Source organism: Rhinolophus sinicus, chromosome 16, assembly GCF_057876585.1.
Source record: "Rhinolophus sinicus isolate RSI-liver-muscle chromosome 16, RSI-T2T, whole genome shotgun sequence".
NCBI lineage: Eukaryota > Metazoa > Chordata > Mammalia > Chiroptera > Rhinolophidae > Rhinolophus > Rhinolophus sinicus.
Genome location: NC_142516.1, coordinates 126,657,382 through 126,671,669, shown reverse-complemented (window position 1 = coordinate 126,671,669; position 14,288 = coordinate 126,657,382). Strand labels below are relative to the sequence as shown.

General features: G+C 33.0%; 1 protein-coding gene across 6 annotated transcripts in view; it reads right to left on the bottom strand.

Moving 5' to 3' along the window:
- WRN (WRN RecQ like helicase) overlaps positions 1–14,288 on the bottom strand; it is a 116,287-nt gene that overhangs the window by 13,742 nt on the left and 88,257 nt on the right. For all 6 annotated transcript variants that reach the window (XM_074329689.2, XM_088793482.1, XM_074329690.2 and 3 more), the window contains 4 exons: positions 11,439–11,514; positions 11,096–11,208; positions 8,805–8,919; positions 1,833–1,964 (listed from right to left, as the gene is read on the bottom strand). In XM_074329689.2, the coding sequence (XP_074185790.2) occupies positions 1,833–1,964; positions 8,805–8,919; positions 11,096–11,208; positions 11,439–11,514 (436 nt within the window). The remainder of the gene's footprint in view (positions 1–1,832; positions 1,965–8,804; positions 8,920–11,095; positions 11,209–11,438; positions 11,515–14,288) is intronic.

The following is a 14,288-nucleotide window of genomic DNA, read 5'->3' as shown; positions in this document are numbered from 1 at the left end:
ATTTTAATCCTTCAAAGGTAGGTTTTAAATTACTTTCATTAAATGTCTACTCTTTTCTACTAGACAGTGTGCACCATGTGTGCATAACATCAGGGTTATTTGATACCGGGCATCAAATTACCTAAAACTAATTGTATTATTGCTCCTGATTAATTAGTCCTTAGGCATGTTTAGTTTTGTGGTTAACTGGCAAGACCCTCTCAGACTCCTGGGAGGTAGAGATAATTACACCATGATATTATACAATAATATACAACCAAATATTAGCAAAAGACATAAATGAAAATATACTACTCTTCACATTTTTAACCATGAATATGTAAGATAATACATGAAACATCGTATCATGGCTGAGTAGTAGCATACACTTTACTCAGAAAATTTGGAGGCCATACCAAATTTTCTTAGGAACTATATTTAGTTATACCATATATATATGTGGTTGAATTACATATATATATATATATATATATATATATATATATATATATATATATATATATATATATATGACGTGTTTCCCCAAAAGTGAGACCTAGCCAGACAATTAGCTCTAATGTGTCTTTCAGAGCAAAAATTAATATAAGACCCAGTCTTATTTTACTATAATATAAGACCCGGTCTTTAATATATGATATGATTGATATGATATGATACCAGGTCTTACATTAATTTTTGCTCCAAAATATGCACTAGAGCTGATTATCCGGCTAGGTCTTATTTTGGGGGAAACATGATATATATATATATACATATATGTATATATGTATATATATATATATATATATATACACATATTTAACATGTACATTTAAGTTACTATTTAAAAGACTAAACTTAAATTACTATTTATCATGTAATTTGTTTAAAAAATAGTACAATGGTTTCCTGTGTAATGGGTTCTGTACTTTTAAGGAATTTGACTATCTAATTAGAACATTTATTAAGTAATTAAGACAAGCTATAAACTATTCTTATTTATATTGTACCTTAGCCAAAATAAAAGGTGTGTAATGTGGCCTAGTAGATGGAGACCCAGAATAGGAAAAGCAGACCTTGGACTACATAGCCTGTTACAAATCAATTTAATGTCAGAGAGGATAGGAAATTCAAGTTAGTTAAACTTACCTGGAAGCTTCATTCTGTCTCTATTCCACTAAGATGCACTCTCTACTTTGTATATTTAAAAAAATACTCAACAGCCTTAATGATTTATGGCAGAACAATGAAGAAACATTAAGTATGGCCATTTTTCACAGGAATAAGATTTTTTCCAAAGAGCACCAGACATAGTCAAAAAAACACAATAGTACTAGAGGACAAAAACTGAAAAGTAAGTTTGTTGTTTTACTAACTTATTTCTAGCTTCTTCAACATCCTTCCAGAGATATTCTATGCATTTCTGTATACATACACAAGGGTATGTGACTACAAGCATGCATATACACATTTATATGTTTGTTTTTCACACTGTTCTGCATCTTCCTTTTTTAACATACTAAGTTTTTAACTGCTAATCTGATTTTTTTTAATAGTCTTAAAATACAGTGCTCTAATATCCCTAAACTATATATGTGTTTATCAGTACCTCTGATACAACCTCTATAAGATAATCACGGTCAAACTATTTGCTGTTTTTACTTAATTGACAGAGGTAAGCTTAGCAGAAGAAGAAAATGACATTCTGTTCTAAAATTAAATATAAAATGAAGCAATATAAAGTAGACAGGATTTGAAGAAATTTATCCCATCACATCTTTAATATTGAAAAGCTGATAAAACATGTTTAGATAAATTTTTAAATTCCCTCTCACTTTGAAAGTAATACGTACCAAAGACATCTTCTTTTCTTGGAATAAAAAATATGTGATGGCTATAGTCTGTGAAAGTGAGTTTGCTGTGTTTTTTGCCACCAGACTTTTCTTCTGTTCTTCTTGAGGCTTTGTACTTGAAAAGAGGTCTGTCTACAAAATTTTAAATGTACCACAAAAGATCAATAATAATATCAATATAATCACAGACGGAATATCAATATGATCTTTAGGCATTAGGGAAAAAAAATAATACAAATAAAACCTCTAAGGAACAGTCAAAAATTCCTTTTTATGAGCTCAAAAATGATCTTTTTTTTTACATATTGATTTAAAAAGGTAAAATAAGGCTAGAGGGAATATGTTTTTAATAAAATATGTATAATAAACATGGTTATAGAAATAGAAATTCTTAGTCTTGCCTTCAGCAAATAAGAGGAAATAAAAATGAACTATAATGTGGATCATTCTGCCTCTAAATAAGGCTCCTAATCCCCTGGAAGTTAATATTAAATAAATGAATAAGAAGAATCAATATTCAAATTTAGGTACTATAACCACAAGTTCTGCTAGTATGTCGTAAGTAAATATATCATAACTACACATATACTGTTTAAAAGGATACATATACACTATGGGTCTAAATGTGAAGCATTATATAAATTGTTAAATATGGTTGCTTAAGAGATGTCTGAAAGAAAATAAACGGCAGAAGGATTGAAAAATAAGATTAATGAAGAAATACTGGAATTTTTTAAAGTCTAAAAAAAAAGGAAAGACCCAGTGATAGTTTATCATAGAATTATATGATGTATGATTCACATAGATATATGAATGGTTTCCCTCCAAAATGCCAACTTTACCTTCCAAAACATAAAAACCAATATTAAATTACAAGAATTAAATCCAACAGAACTTGGCATATTGCAACCCACACTAGTCCATTCCAACCCTAGACAAAAAGTGAGCCTGTAGTGAAGTTCAGATATGCGGACAACCACAGACTGGTGAACAGAGAAGCCAGATAACACCACAGACCTAAGGTCTCCAGGTTGTTTCGAGGCACAACTAGATTTTCAAAGAAGAACATTTTTTAGTAAATCAAAATGCAGTGTTCCCATCTGACACCTTAACATAGTCAAATTTGGCCTTAAGTTTCTAGGAATGCCTAAAATCAAACTCCATTAGCCGGATTCCTCAGGATTAGAGTGTAATCTATACCTGGAGACAACAATGGGATACCCCTATACCAAGGTCTTGGAAATGTGACCACTGTGAGTTATACGGATTGGCAAATTCATAAAGATTTTAGGATTTATGGGATAAAATCATGACATTGTCTATAAATGTGTGCCTACAGGGTTTAGAAACATCCAAAACACTTAGCAAAGTAATATTAAGAGTAATAATCTCAAGAAGGTAGGGCCAGAATATGATTCTAATAAGCAACAATCAAATCATTTATGTAGATAAAAGACTACATGAATAGACAGTGATCAATTATGGTTATAAATAGAAAAGGCAGAACAACAAAAGTAGGCAATACCTAGTCAACCACTATTCAGATGAGAAGACATCTTGGCTCACTAGATTTGAATATTACAGTTTCTTTGGCAAGTAGTACATGAGAATTCCTCAACCTGCCTTTGCTGCTGAGACTAATTAAGACACTATTGGAATTTCCCTTTGATAGTCCAGACTCACTAAACAACTTTCACATAAGCCAGCTTCCCATATATCTTCTTCTTCTATAGGGAAGAACACACTGATTGGATCAAGTGGAACTCTCCAGTCATATTTCTCACTATAAATTACTGAATTTGCATTCTAATATGTACACTTATATTTATATATGTACACACACATATACATAAATCCAAGTTCACAGAGAAGGATAATGCAATCTACTCCCCCAAATACAACTATTCTGTGACAAGACACATGAGTCTTTTAGGATCACAAGGATGAGGACTGAACCCCTAGCGAGACCATGACAAATGCCACCATGTGAGTAACCAGCTAGGCTTCTCCAGAAAATATGGATTCTGTCTTGACACATGTTTTATAAAAACTGCAATACACAGCTATTCTGAAGCTTCAAAATAAAAACAGAAATATGTAACACCTGGCTATGTTTTATTTAGGTGTATTATATGCTCAGAACACCAAATTCCTACCCCTAGGGTTATTCGATTGTAATTATCTTTCATGTTAATGTCATAGTATAATGCTGATATTCTTCCATATGCAAACGGAAATGCCAAAAAGGTTTTTTGCCTTGGATCAGATCATTCAAATTCTGAAATTAGCCATGTGATACATAACATAGAAAAAGTAAACATTTCTATTTTTCACCATGCAGTAAACCAATACTCAACTAATATAATCTTTCATTAAAATTCCTGAATTATAGATGAATATAAAAAATAAATTTCTTTCCCAAGAAAAGCTCATATATTCTTCTTCATGTGGGTATACATAATGGACCACAATGATTAACAACCTTATCAAAAGGATAGCAATATTATTCATCAAAGGACTAGAATTTTAATTTTTTAAATTAGTTTGTTATAGGTTTTATTATGACTACAGTACGCTGTTTCAATCTATTTTTTATGTGTAGTTAAAAAAATAGTTATCCATCTCTTTTTAAGGTTTTTATAGTAGCTACCAACTATGAATTCATCTTCAAAGGGGGTAAACATTTTTAAAATTTTATAATTCTCATAAAATGTCTTTCTATAAAATAATGTTAACATTTTTCCTAAATCTTTAATATCCACATCTTCATATTTATAACTTTGGATTTGTATTATGGCAGTATCTAAGTTTTACTTCAAAATTTTAAGTAAGTTTAGTAAAAGTTTAATGAAAGTGGTGAATAACAAAGCTGCTTAATATACATTACAGTTTATTAATTTATTTCTTTAATAATTGGTTTCAATTTGCAGACTAGTGCAGGCATAATTCCTAACCACAGAAATTAGCAGTCATTTTCTCTAACCAGAAGGTTCAAAAAAGTTTCATACCTATCCTTTAGAGCATTGATCTTTTCCCCTACTTCAATTTTCTCTGTTGGGAGGGATAATTCTTTTATTATTAAATAATACCACTGATTCATGAAAGCAGATCCTATCATTAAGTATTCGAAGAGAGAAAACTTAATTCAATTACCACTGATAAGTATGGTATTCTTTATCATATTGTTAAAAAATTATAACTTCATTTTCAAAATATCCAATATGAAACATGAGGAATTTTCACATGAGGGCTTGAGTGAGAGTATGAAAACAAAATTTAAAGTTGCCAAATATATTCTGTATCAAAAGAGGGAAATGTTACATACAAAAGCAGAAGTGTTATAGTCCGAGTTAGAGAATGAGTTCTAAAGTGGGACTCAATCACCTTCTGTGCTGAGGCATAGTGGAGTCTGCATGTGGAGTTTAAAGAAACCCAAACAATCCTTATGGAAATAAATGATCATATATGGCACAGCAAGGAGAAATAAAAAGATACAAAGAAAACAATATGATGACTGAAGATAATACCATGAAATCTAGTTAATATCAAAAGACAGCATGCCTGGAAGGGGAGAGTAATTAGGGTATATAACAAAAATGAGAAAAACAAAGTGGCTGGGCTCCTTACCAACTATAGCTAGGATTACTTTGCAGCTTTAATTTCTATCTCCATTTGAAAGTAATTTATCAACCTAATACATAGTACTTATTTTCAAATTTAAAAACAAAACCTCCCAACAAAAGACAAACACATGAGTAACTTGGACAACTACCTTAGTATTATCTTTAAAATAAGGTCACGAGGGAGATATGACAGAAGTAACAATGTCCTGGTTTTGAGACTAGGCTTCAAGAGCCCTTGCATGATTCCTCTTGCTCTCGTCCATCACAGGAGAAGGGTAAGAGGCATATAGAGCTAAGCAGACTCAGCTAAGGTGGCCCGCCCATTTCCAGCCAAAAAAACAAAGCTCCCCATTGACTTATAGCTGCTCAAATGAGCCTACCCAAGATGACTGAGTCTAGTTCCAGTCAAGACGGCAGACTAGGTAAATGCCAGACTTGCATCCTCTCAAGACTACATCAAAATTACAGCTAAACTATAGAACCACCATCATTCAGAATTGCCTGAAGTCTAGCTGAACAGAAGTCCTATAACTAAAGACATACAAAAGAAACCAAAGCAAGACTGGTAGGAGGGGCAGAGACACAAAATGGGCTGGTCCCACACCCACATGTGAAGGTTAAAAATTGGGAGGGATATCTCAGTTGCAAAGGAGGCCCCAGGGCCAGCATGCCTGGTGGCCAGAATTGGATTAAGCTGGAGTACCAACAGGTCACCTCCACAGATAACATACCCAAAGGGCAGACTGTGCAGGCACCAGAACTCTGCTAAAGCAAATCCTGTTCCACAGGGTCAGCCTCTGCACCATAGTTCCTCCACTAAAGTCACGGTCTGTCCTCACAACCAATCAGTCCCTCCCATTGACATGCAAACAGCAACCAAGGCTCAACTACAAGAGGAGGCCAAACACAATTCACACAAGGGACACACCTAGAGTATCCACCTAAGGTGACCATGGAGATTGTGCCACCTACTACATAAGACCATGCTACTAAGACTGGGAGAAATAGCAGCTCTACCTAACACACAGAAACAAACACAGGGGGGCAGCCAAAATGGGGAGACAAAGAAACATGTCCCAAATGGCAGAATAGAACAAAGCTCCAGAAAAAGAACTAAACAAAATGGAGACAATCTACCAGATGGTTATAAGGACGCTCAATGATCTCAGTGATAACTTTAACAGAGAGATAGAAAACTTGAATAATGGAGATAGAAAACGTAAAACAGAACCAGTCAGAAATGAAGAATACAATAACTGAAATAAAGAATATATTAGAGGGAATCAACAGATTAGGTGAAGCAGAGGTTCAAATTAGCAATTTGGAACATAAGGTATCAGAAAACATCCAATCAGAACAGCAAAAACAGAACTGAATCCAAAAAATGAGGAAAGTTTAAGGGGCCTCAGCAACAACATCAAGCGTACCAACATTTGCATCACGGGGTACCAGAAGAAGAGAGCAAGCAAGGAATTGAAAACATATTTGAAGAAATAATGACAGAAAACTTCCCTAACCTGGTGAAGAAAAGAGACATACGAGCCCAGGGAGCACAAAGAGTCCCAAAAAAAGATGAACCCAAAGAGGCCCACACCAAGACACAACATAATTAAAATGCCAAAGGTTAAAGACAAAGAAAGAATCTTAGAAGCAGCAAGAGAAAAGAAGTTAGTTACCTAGAAGGGAGCTCTCATTAGATGTCAGCTGATTTCTCAACAGAAACTTTGCAGGCCAGAAGGAATTGGCAGAAAATATTCAAAGTGATTAAAAGAAAGGACCTACAATCAAGAATACTCTACCCAGCAAAGCTATCATTTAAAATTGAAGATGGGATAAAGAGCTTCCCAGATTTCATCACCCCCAACCAGCACTACAAGAAATGTTAAAAGGACTTCTTTGAGAAGAAAAAAATATCAAAAATATGAATAACAAAATGGCAATAACTCCATATCTATCAACATTACTTTCAACGTAAATGAATTAAATGCTCCAATCAAAATACACAGAGTAGCTGAACGGATAAGAAAACAAGACCCTTACATATGCTGTCAGCAAAATACCAATTTCTGATCAAAAGTTACACAGAGACTGAAAGTAAAGGGATGGAAAAAGGTATTTCATGAAAATGGAAACAAAACAACAAAAAAAGCTAGGCTAGCAATACTTATACCCAATAAAATAGACTTTAAAACAAGAGACAAAGAAGGACTCGGTAATTCCACCCACTTCTGGGTATTTATCAGAAGAAACCCAAAACACTACTTCGAAGAGACAAGTGCATCCATATGTTCACTGAAACACTGTTTACAACAGCCAAGATACTGAGGCAACCTGGGTGTCCATCAATGGGTGAATGGATAAAGACGACATGGTACATATATATAATGAATGTTACTCAGCCATAAAAATGACTGAAATTTTGTCACGTGCAACAACATAGATGGACCTAGAGGAGATTGTGCTGACTGGAGTAAGTCAGACAAAGAAAGACAAATGCCATATGATTTCATTTATATGTGGAATCTAAAGAACAAAATAAACAAACAAACAAAACAGAAACAAATTCACAGATCCAGAGAACATATTGATGGTTGCCAGATGGAAGTAGGATGAAAAAGGTAAAGGAATTAAGAAGTACAAATTGGTAGTTACAAAATAGTTATAAGGATGTAGTTTAGCATAAGGAATATAATCAATAGTACTGTAATAACTATGTATGGTGTCAGATGGGTATTTAATTTACTGGGGTGATCACTATATAAGTTATATACATTTCTTTCAAAAAAATTTTTTTATTAAATATAAATTTCTAATCACTATATTGTACACCTGAAACTAATATAATATTGTATGTCAACTGTAATTGAAAAATAAAAAACTATTTTTAAAAATTAAGGAACTAGGGAGTGGGAAGGTAGAAAAGGGTAAAGGAGGTCAAATATATGGTGACAGAAGAAGATTTGACTCTGGGTAGTGAACACACAATGCAATATATAGATGATGTATTACAGAATTGTACACTTGAGACCTATATAATTTTATTAACCAATGTCACCCCAGTAAATTTAATAAAGAATATATATACCTGATATTATAGATATTCTCAATTTTACAAGGATTTTGCCTGTAATGTGAATGATCTTTTTTAATAAAATTAACTGATGATTAAAAAAACTAGGTAACTAGCATATTCTTATAATTGATTTACTGTAGAAACAATCTGAATTCATTTTCTAAGTACCCAGTGCAGAAATGAAAATACAGGGAGAAAATGTTGCTTTTGAAGGGTGTTTTTTAAATTGTCAACAATTTTTTTCCTCTCATGTCTCCACAACCCACAGTATTTTACCTGAACACTATTTATTTGACAGAAATGTTTGATGACTTCCAGCAGAGGGGCCAACATAGTAGCTTTGCCTTCAGAAACACCATCGATCCTTTTCACATTTTCAACGGTAGTAGGTCTGTCGTTTAAAAAATTTTGAAGTCAAGAAACCACTGAAATATTATCAGTCCAGCAACATAGCTGATGTTTAGCTTCATAATGACACTCAATAAACATGTAATTTTTTCAACAACCAACAACAATGCATAATACAAGTAACAGCATTTTATAATGAATGTTTTCTTTGCTTTCCACCATTTAAAGATTAGCTGTTTTAGCCATTAGTGAATAAAAACACCAACACCAACACCACAAAAACACAGTACCAACTAGTAAACAGATCATTATCATAAAGATATAGGCTAATGTTCTACTCTATTACTGATCTTATCATTATTATGATTTTTATAGTTATGAAAAGAAAAATTAGTGGGGATGATAGAAGAGGGTAAAGGGGGTCAAATAAATGGTGACGGAAGGAGAACTGACTCTGGGTGGTGAACACACAATGCTATATACAACATTGTGTGTATATATAGCATACACAATGTATATATAGCATTGAAACCTATGTAGTTTTTTAGACCATTGTCACCCCAATAAATTTTAATTAAAATAAAAAAAAAGAAAATCTATGAGGTGCTAACTGAGGATAACTAAGAAACTCAGAAGAAAATTTCATTCAATATATATAAAGTGTTTATCTATAACAATAAACCTAAATACTTCAGTCTTTTAACTCAATATTTATTATGTCCAACACCCAAGAGAACGTCTGATGTCTTCGTTCTTAAAAATCTGCCAATGTAATGATTACCCCTTTTTCTTTAAAAATCCTCACTGAATATTAAAGTATGGTCTGAATATTTATTTTTAATGAAATAATTGTTATGAGATAATAAGCACTATGTAATATTATTAGAAAATTCTACAATAATGAAACATCTCTGGAAGATATTTAGTGACAATTTTTTAAAGAAGTATAAAAGACAAATAAAATTATCAAGCAACTATATGCTCTGCAAACAATTTCTGCTAAATATTTATTGCCCACATAGTGTTTATTAGGCATTCTATTAGGTGCTTTGGAAGACACAAAAGGATGGGGAACGTATGAGTATTATCATTATTCACAGAGTTTAAAATCTAGAAGATATAACACATGTATGTCAATAACAAAAAATAAAGCACTGTGTGATAAGTGCCATAGGAACATCTCCAAAATTTATATTTAAAAGTCCTTTATGAATTCCAAATAGAGGAATTACTTTGCTCATAAGAACATGGAAGACTTCATGGAGAAAATAATAATAAAGCCAGGTCTTGAAGAATTTCCTAATAGGAGTTTTGAGGAATCAAGGAAACTACAAAGCAGAAGGAACATTGTAAATAAGTACATGGAAGTTGAAAACGGGTCTTCAACAAATAGTAAGAAACCTAAGAAAGACAAACCATTTAAAATTCTATGACTTAGATGGAAAGTAGGTTTAAGTCCAAAAATGGAGGGCCTTGAATTGTAAGCTAAAGAAATTAAGATAATGGGAAACTAGTTAAGCAGAGGTACATGATAAAGAAAGATTAATTTGGTACTCGTATATCAGGGGGGAGAGAGAGACAGAGAGAGAGACAGAGAGAGAGACAGAGAGAGACAGAGAGAGACAGAGAGACAGAGAGAGAGAGATAGAGACACTAAGGGTAACTAGTTAAAAGGCTTTCGCAATAGTCCAAGGGTCGGGGTCTGAACTAGCACGGTGCTCCTAAAAAGAGGGAAGAAGGCACAGACAGACACACACAAAAAACATTTAAATAAAAAAGTCTAAAAACTATTTAAATAAAAGGAAGACTGTGATATATGTTAGAGGAGTGAAAATAACATCAGAGGTTTTAAATATGCGTTATTGGGAGTGACATGGTATGACTAACAAAAACAAAGAATTCAGAAAGAAGAGTTTTGGTATTTGCATGAAATGCACATCTGGGGGGTTGCTGGGTAACAACTGAGATTTTTTTTTTTATGTACTGGATCTGATGGCTGAAAACAGCTGGTTTTCACTCACACAGGAGCAGGGAACTAAAGCTCAGCGAAGATATTGGCAGCAGCATGGGAGATTTGGGAGTCAACAACAGATGTGACAGATGTCATATTCAACAGATTTGACAGTTGGAGCCATAGTCATTATCACTTAAGGTATGTTTTACAAATCTATTACATTAGAAGAAAATTAAGTTAGAATATAAACAAATAGATAGTTTACCTCATTTTGGCCATATCCAGAAGAATCTTATTTGTTGCCAGAACAGCTGGAGGAACATTCACTTTATTGGCATGTTTCTGCCTAGCTTCTACCAATTTGCTGTATAACACAGTCTGAACAAAGAACAAAAAAAAACTCAATGTTTTTTAAGATGTACTTAGACAAACCCAGTCCTTTATTTTTAGAGCTTTAGATATATTTTCCCTTAGAATGAAAAATCAACTGAACTCTGTATCAGACTCTTAACTAAAGAACAATTTTTAAAATACTGGCAACAGAATTTTAAGCATGCACAGAATCATAACTAAACTCTCAAAAACTAACTGCCTTTTAGAAGCCGTACCCGAGTCTCCTGCTCTTGAGCGGAAATAGCAGGTTCTGCGGATGTGTAAGATTTTCCTGGTGACTGCACCATGATGCTAAAAAATTTAAAAGAAAACAAATAATAAAAGCTTTTCTTTCTCCATGTTCACTTTTTATTTCACCCCAAAATGAGAATATGTTTCCAAGTCTATGCTAACATTATTCTTCCCAACACCAATAAGGCAATTGTTACTCATATGACAGTTTAGATTTTAAACATTTTAGATTAAATACATTCATTATCACGGTCAAGTTAAAACGTAATTCAAGTTCATTCCAAAATTAGTGTACTTAAGAACTGCATTTGCCCTGTCCTCCTCCTCAACCAAATGCTTCGAAGGAAATACTCCTTATTTATAGATATAGATAACATTTTTTTTTTAGCCAAGAGGGTTACAATCTAAGATTCTTTGCTGTGATATCACTAATTTTTGGTTTGTAAGTAACATTAGCATGGGATTAATCAAATTATTCACAATGTTCTTTAAAATCAAACAAACAAAAATAAGCCAAAAGGAATAATTTTGCTTTTGACTCCTAAAAAGGATAAAAACACCTAATTAGCGAACAACTTGGTATGAAAGGTGCTAGGCAGCAAACTAGATAGAAAACCAATTTCTACAAGGAGCATTTCTCATTGATTAATTATAAAGATAAAAAGTTATAAAAATGAGATGGTATAAAATAGTCTATATAAAAGATGCCAAATTTAAATAAATTCCTTCTTTTTGGGTGGAGGGAAGGGGAGAACATGTTTGATATTTAAGAATTGTTTATAAATTTCTGTTGCAACAATTTGAAATCTACAGAGTAATGGAAGATTTCATTTTCACAGTTATCAAATCCTATCACTAAAATTAAATAGATTTGAACCCAAAGAAAGATAACTCCAGTTCAATGAATTACAAGACAATTACAAATTTGTTGTAAATAATATAATTACATTAACCTTTATCTTAGCATTTATGGAAATCTTTATACTAATGTACTATTTGTAAAAAGCATATTAAATTATTTCACAAGTAATAATTTTATTACCATATATACTGGCAAAATCCTGGCTAACGTGTCCCAGAAGCAGAAATACACGTGGAAATGTTTCATAAAAAATGTTTTGCCTATGAATGCTATTACAAATACAAAGAAGAAAAGCTCAATATCATCAAAGAGATAAGTGGAGGTACCATATCCATTAAAAAAGAAAAGATTGCTATATATTAAAGAAAGAGAACAAGAAATAGTTCATAGAAACTAAAAATTTGATAACTAAAATTAAATTTTCATTAGATGGGAGACAATATAGTCAAGGAACTCAAGAGAATAAATGAACAAAAAGAGATTGAAAATAGGAGAAAAGAAAAAGTAATAATAGGAACACTAAAACACAAGCAAAGAAAACAAAAAAAGGCAGTAACATCAAGGAAAATTAAGGTGATAGTGGCCATCATAATATACTTTGGCTTAGTAGTATAAAATATTTGAGTAGATATAATAATGTAAAAACAAATTATTAATATGACCAAAATTTGAAATATAATTATTGTGGGGGTAGGGCGGAATCAAAGGAGGGGAAAGGAGGGAAGGGGATATGGGACATAAGCCCTAACCTACCATTATAGGATGTCAACAGAAAATTTCTAAAACTAGTAAGTCAAAAAATAGTAACCCAAGCATGTCACTTAGAAATATGGTGTCAAATACCAGAGAAATCAGGCAGAAGATTTGAGGGTGATTGCTTCTATAGAACAGAACAAAGCGGGTCTGGCAAGGGTGTGAACTTTGTTGTATGCCTTTAGGTGCCAACTGACTTCAAAATCATGTACATGAATTATTTTAATGAAAATTCAAATGAACTTGTTCTGGTAAGGCTTGAAAGCTGAAAATGGTCTTTTACATTTTTAAATGGTTAAGAAAAATCAAAAGAACATTCCTGTGACATGTGGAAATTATATGAAATTCAAATTTCAGTGTCCATAAATAAAGTTTTATTGGCACACAGCCACGCTCATTCGTTTACACAGTGAGGCTACAACGGTAAAGTTGAGTAGTTGAGACAGACACCACCACATGGCTCTCAGAGCCTAAAATATTTACTATCTGATCCTTTACAAAGTGTTTGTCAACCCCTGTTCTCTATCATAAATTGTCCCTGTTCTTCAGGACACTGTTTTTCTTAAAACATTTCCTTGGCTCCAAATGGCCTTTATGGCCCAACTCAAGTGCTTGACATAACCATGGATATCCTGGGCCCTATTTAGTTCTCCAGTCTTAAATGTTACCACTCTCATTTCTCTCTACCAGATAATTGCTGGCATACCAGTGAGTGCCTCAGTCATGTCATACCCTCTCTTGCTTTCAGGTTTTAGTATGTGAGCCATTCCTCTGCTTAGACAAGTTTCCCTCACTTCACTGGACAAACTTCTACTGAAACCTCAAGTGTCACTTCCAAAAATGTGTCTCCAAAGTATTATAATGCTGGATGGTAATTTTATGTTCCCTTACCTGTATATCCCGCTAGAGTAGAAACTCTGGGAGGACCAGTGACTATGTGTCTCTATTATTCCCCACTGAATCCCAGTGCCTACAACAGTACCTGGCCCAAAGAAGATGCCTAGTAAGAACACAGTAAATGTTTGAATGAAGAAATGCTTCAGTATGTCAAATGAATATATTGTTTTGTACACTCCTTAAACTTTTTCTTTATATAAAACATAGTAATATCCAAACAAAAAGAAATTGTTTGTGGTGGGAGAGTGGTATGGTAAATGTTTCTGTCAGATCCAAAGTAGTATTATCTGAGTAAACAAACTGTCAGAAAGTGAGTGTTAAA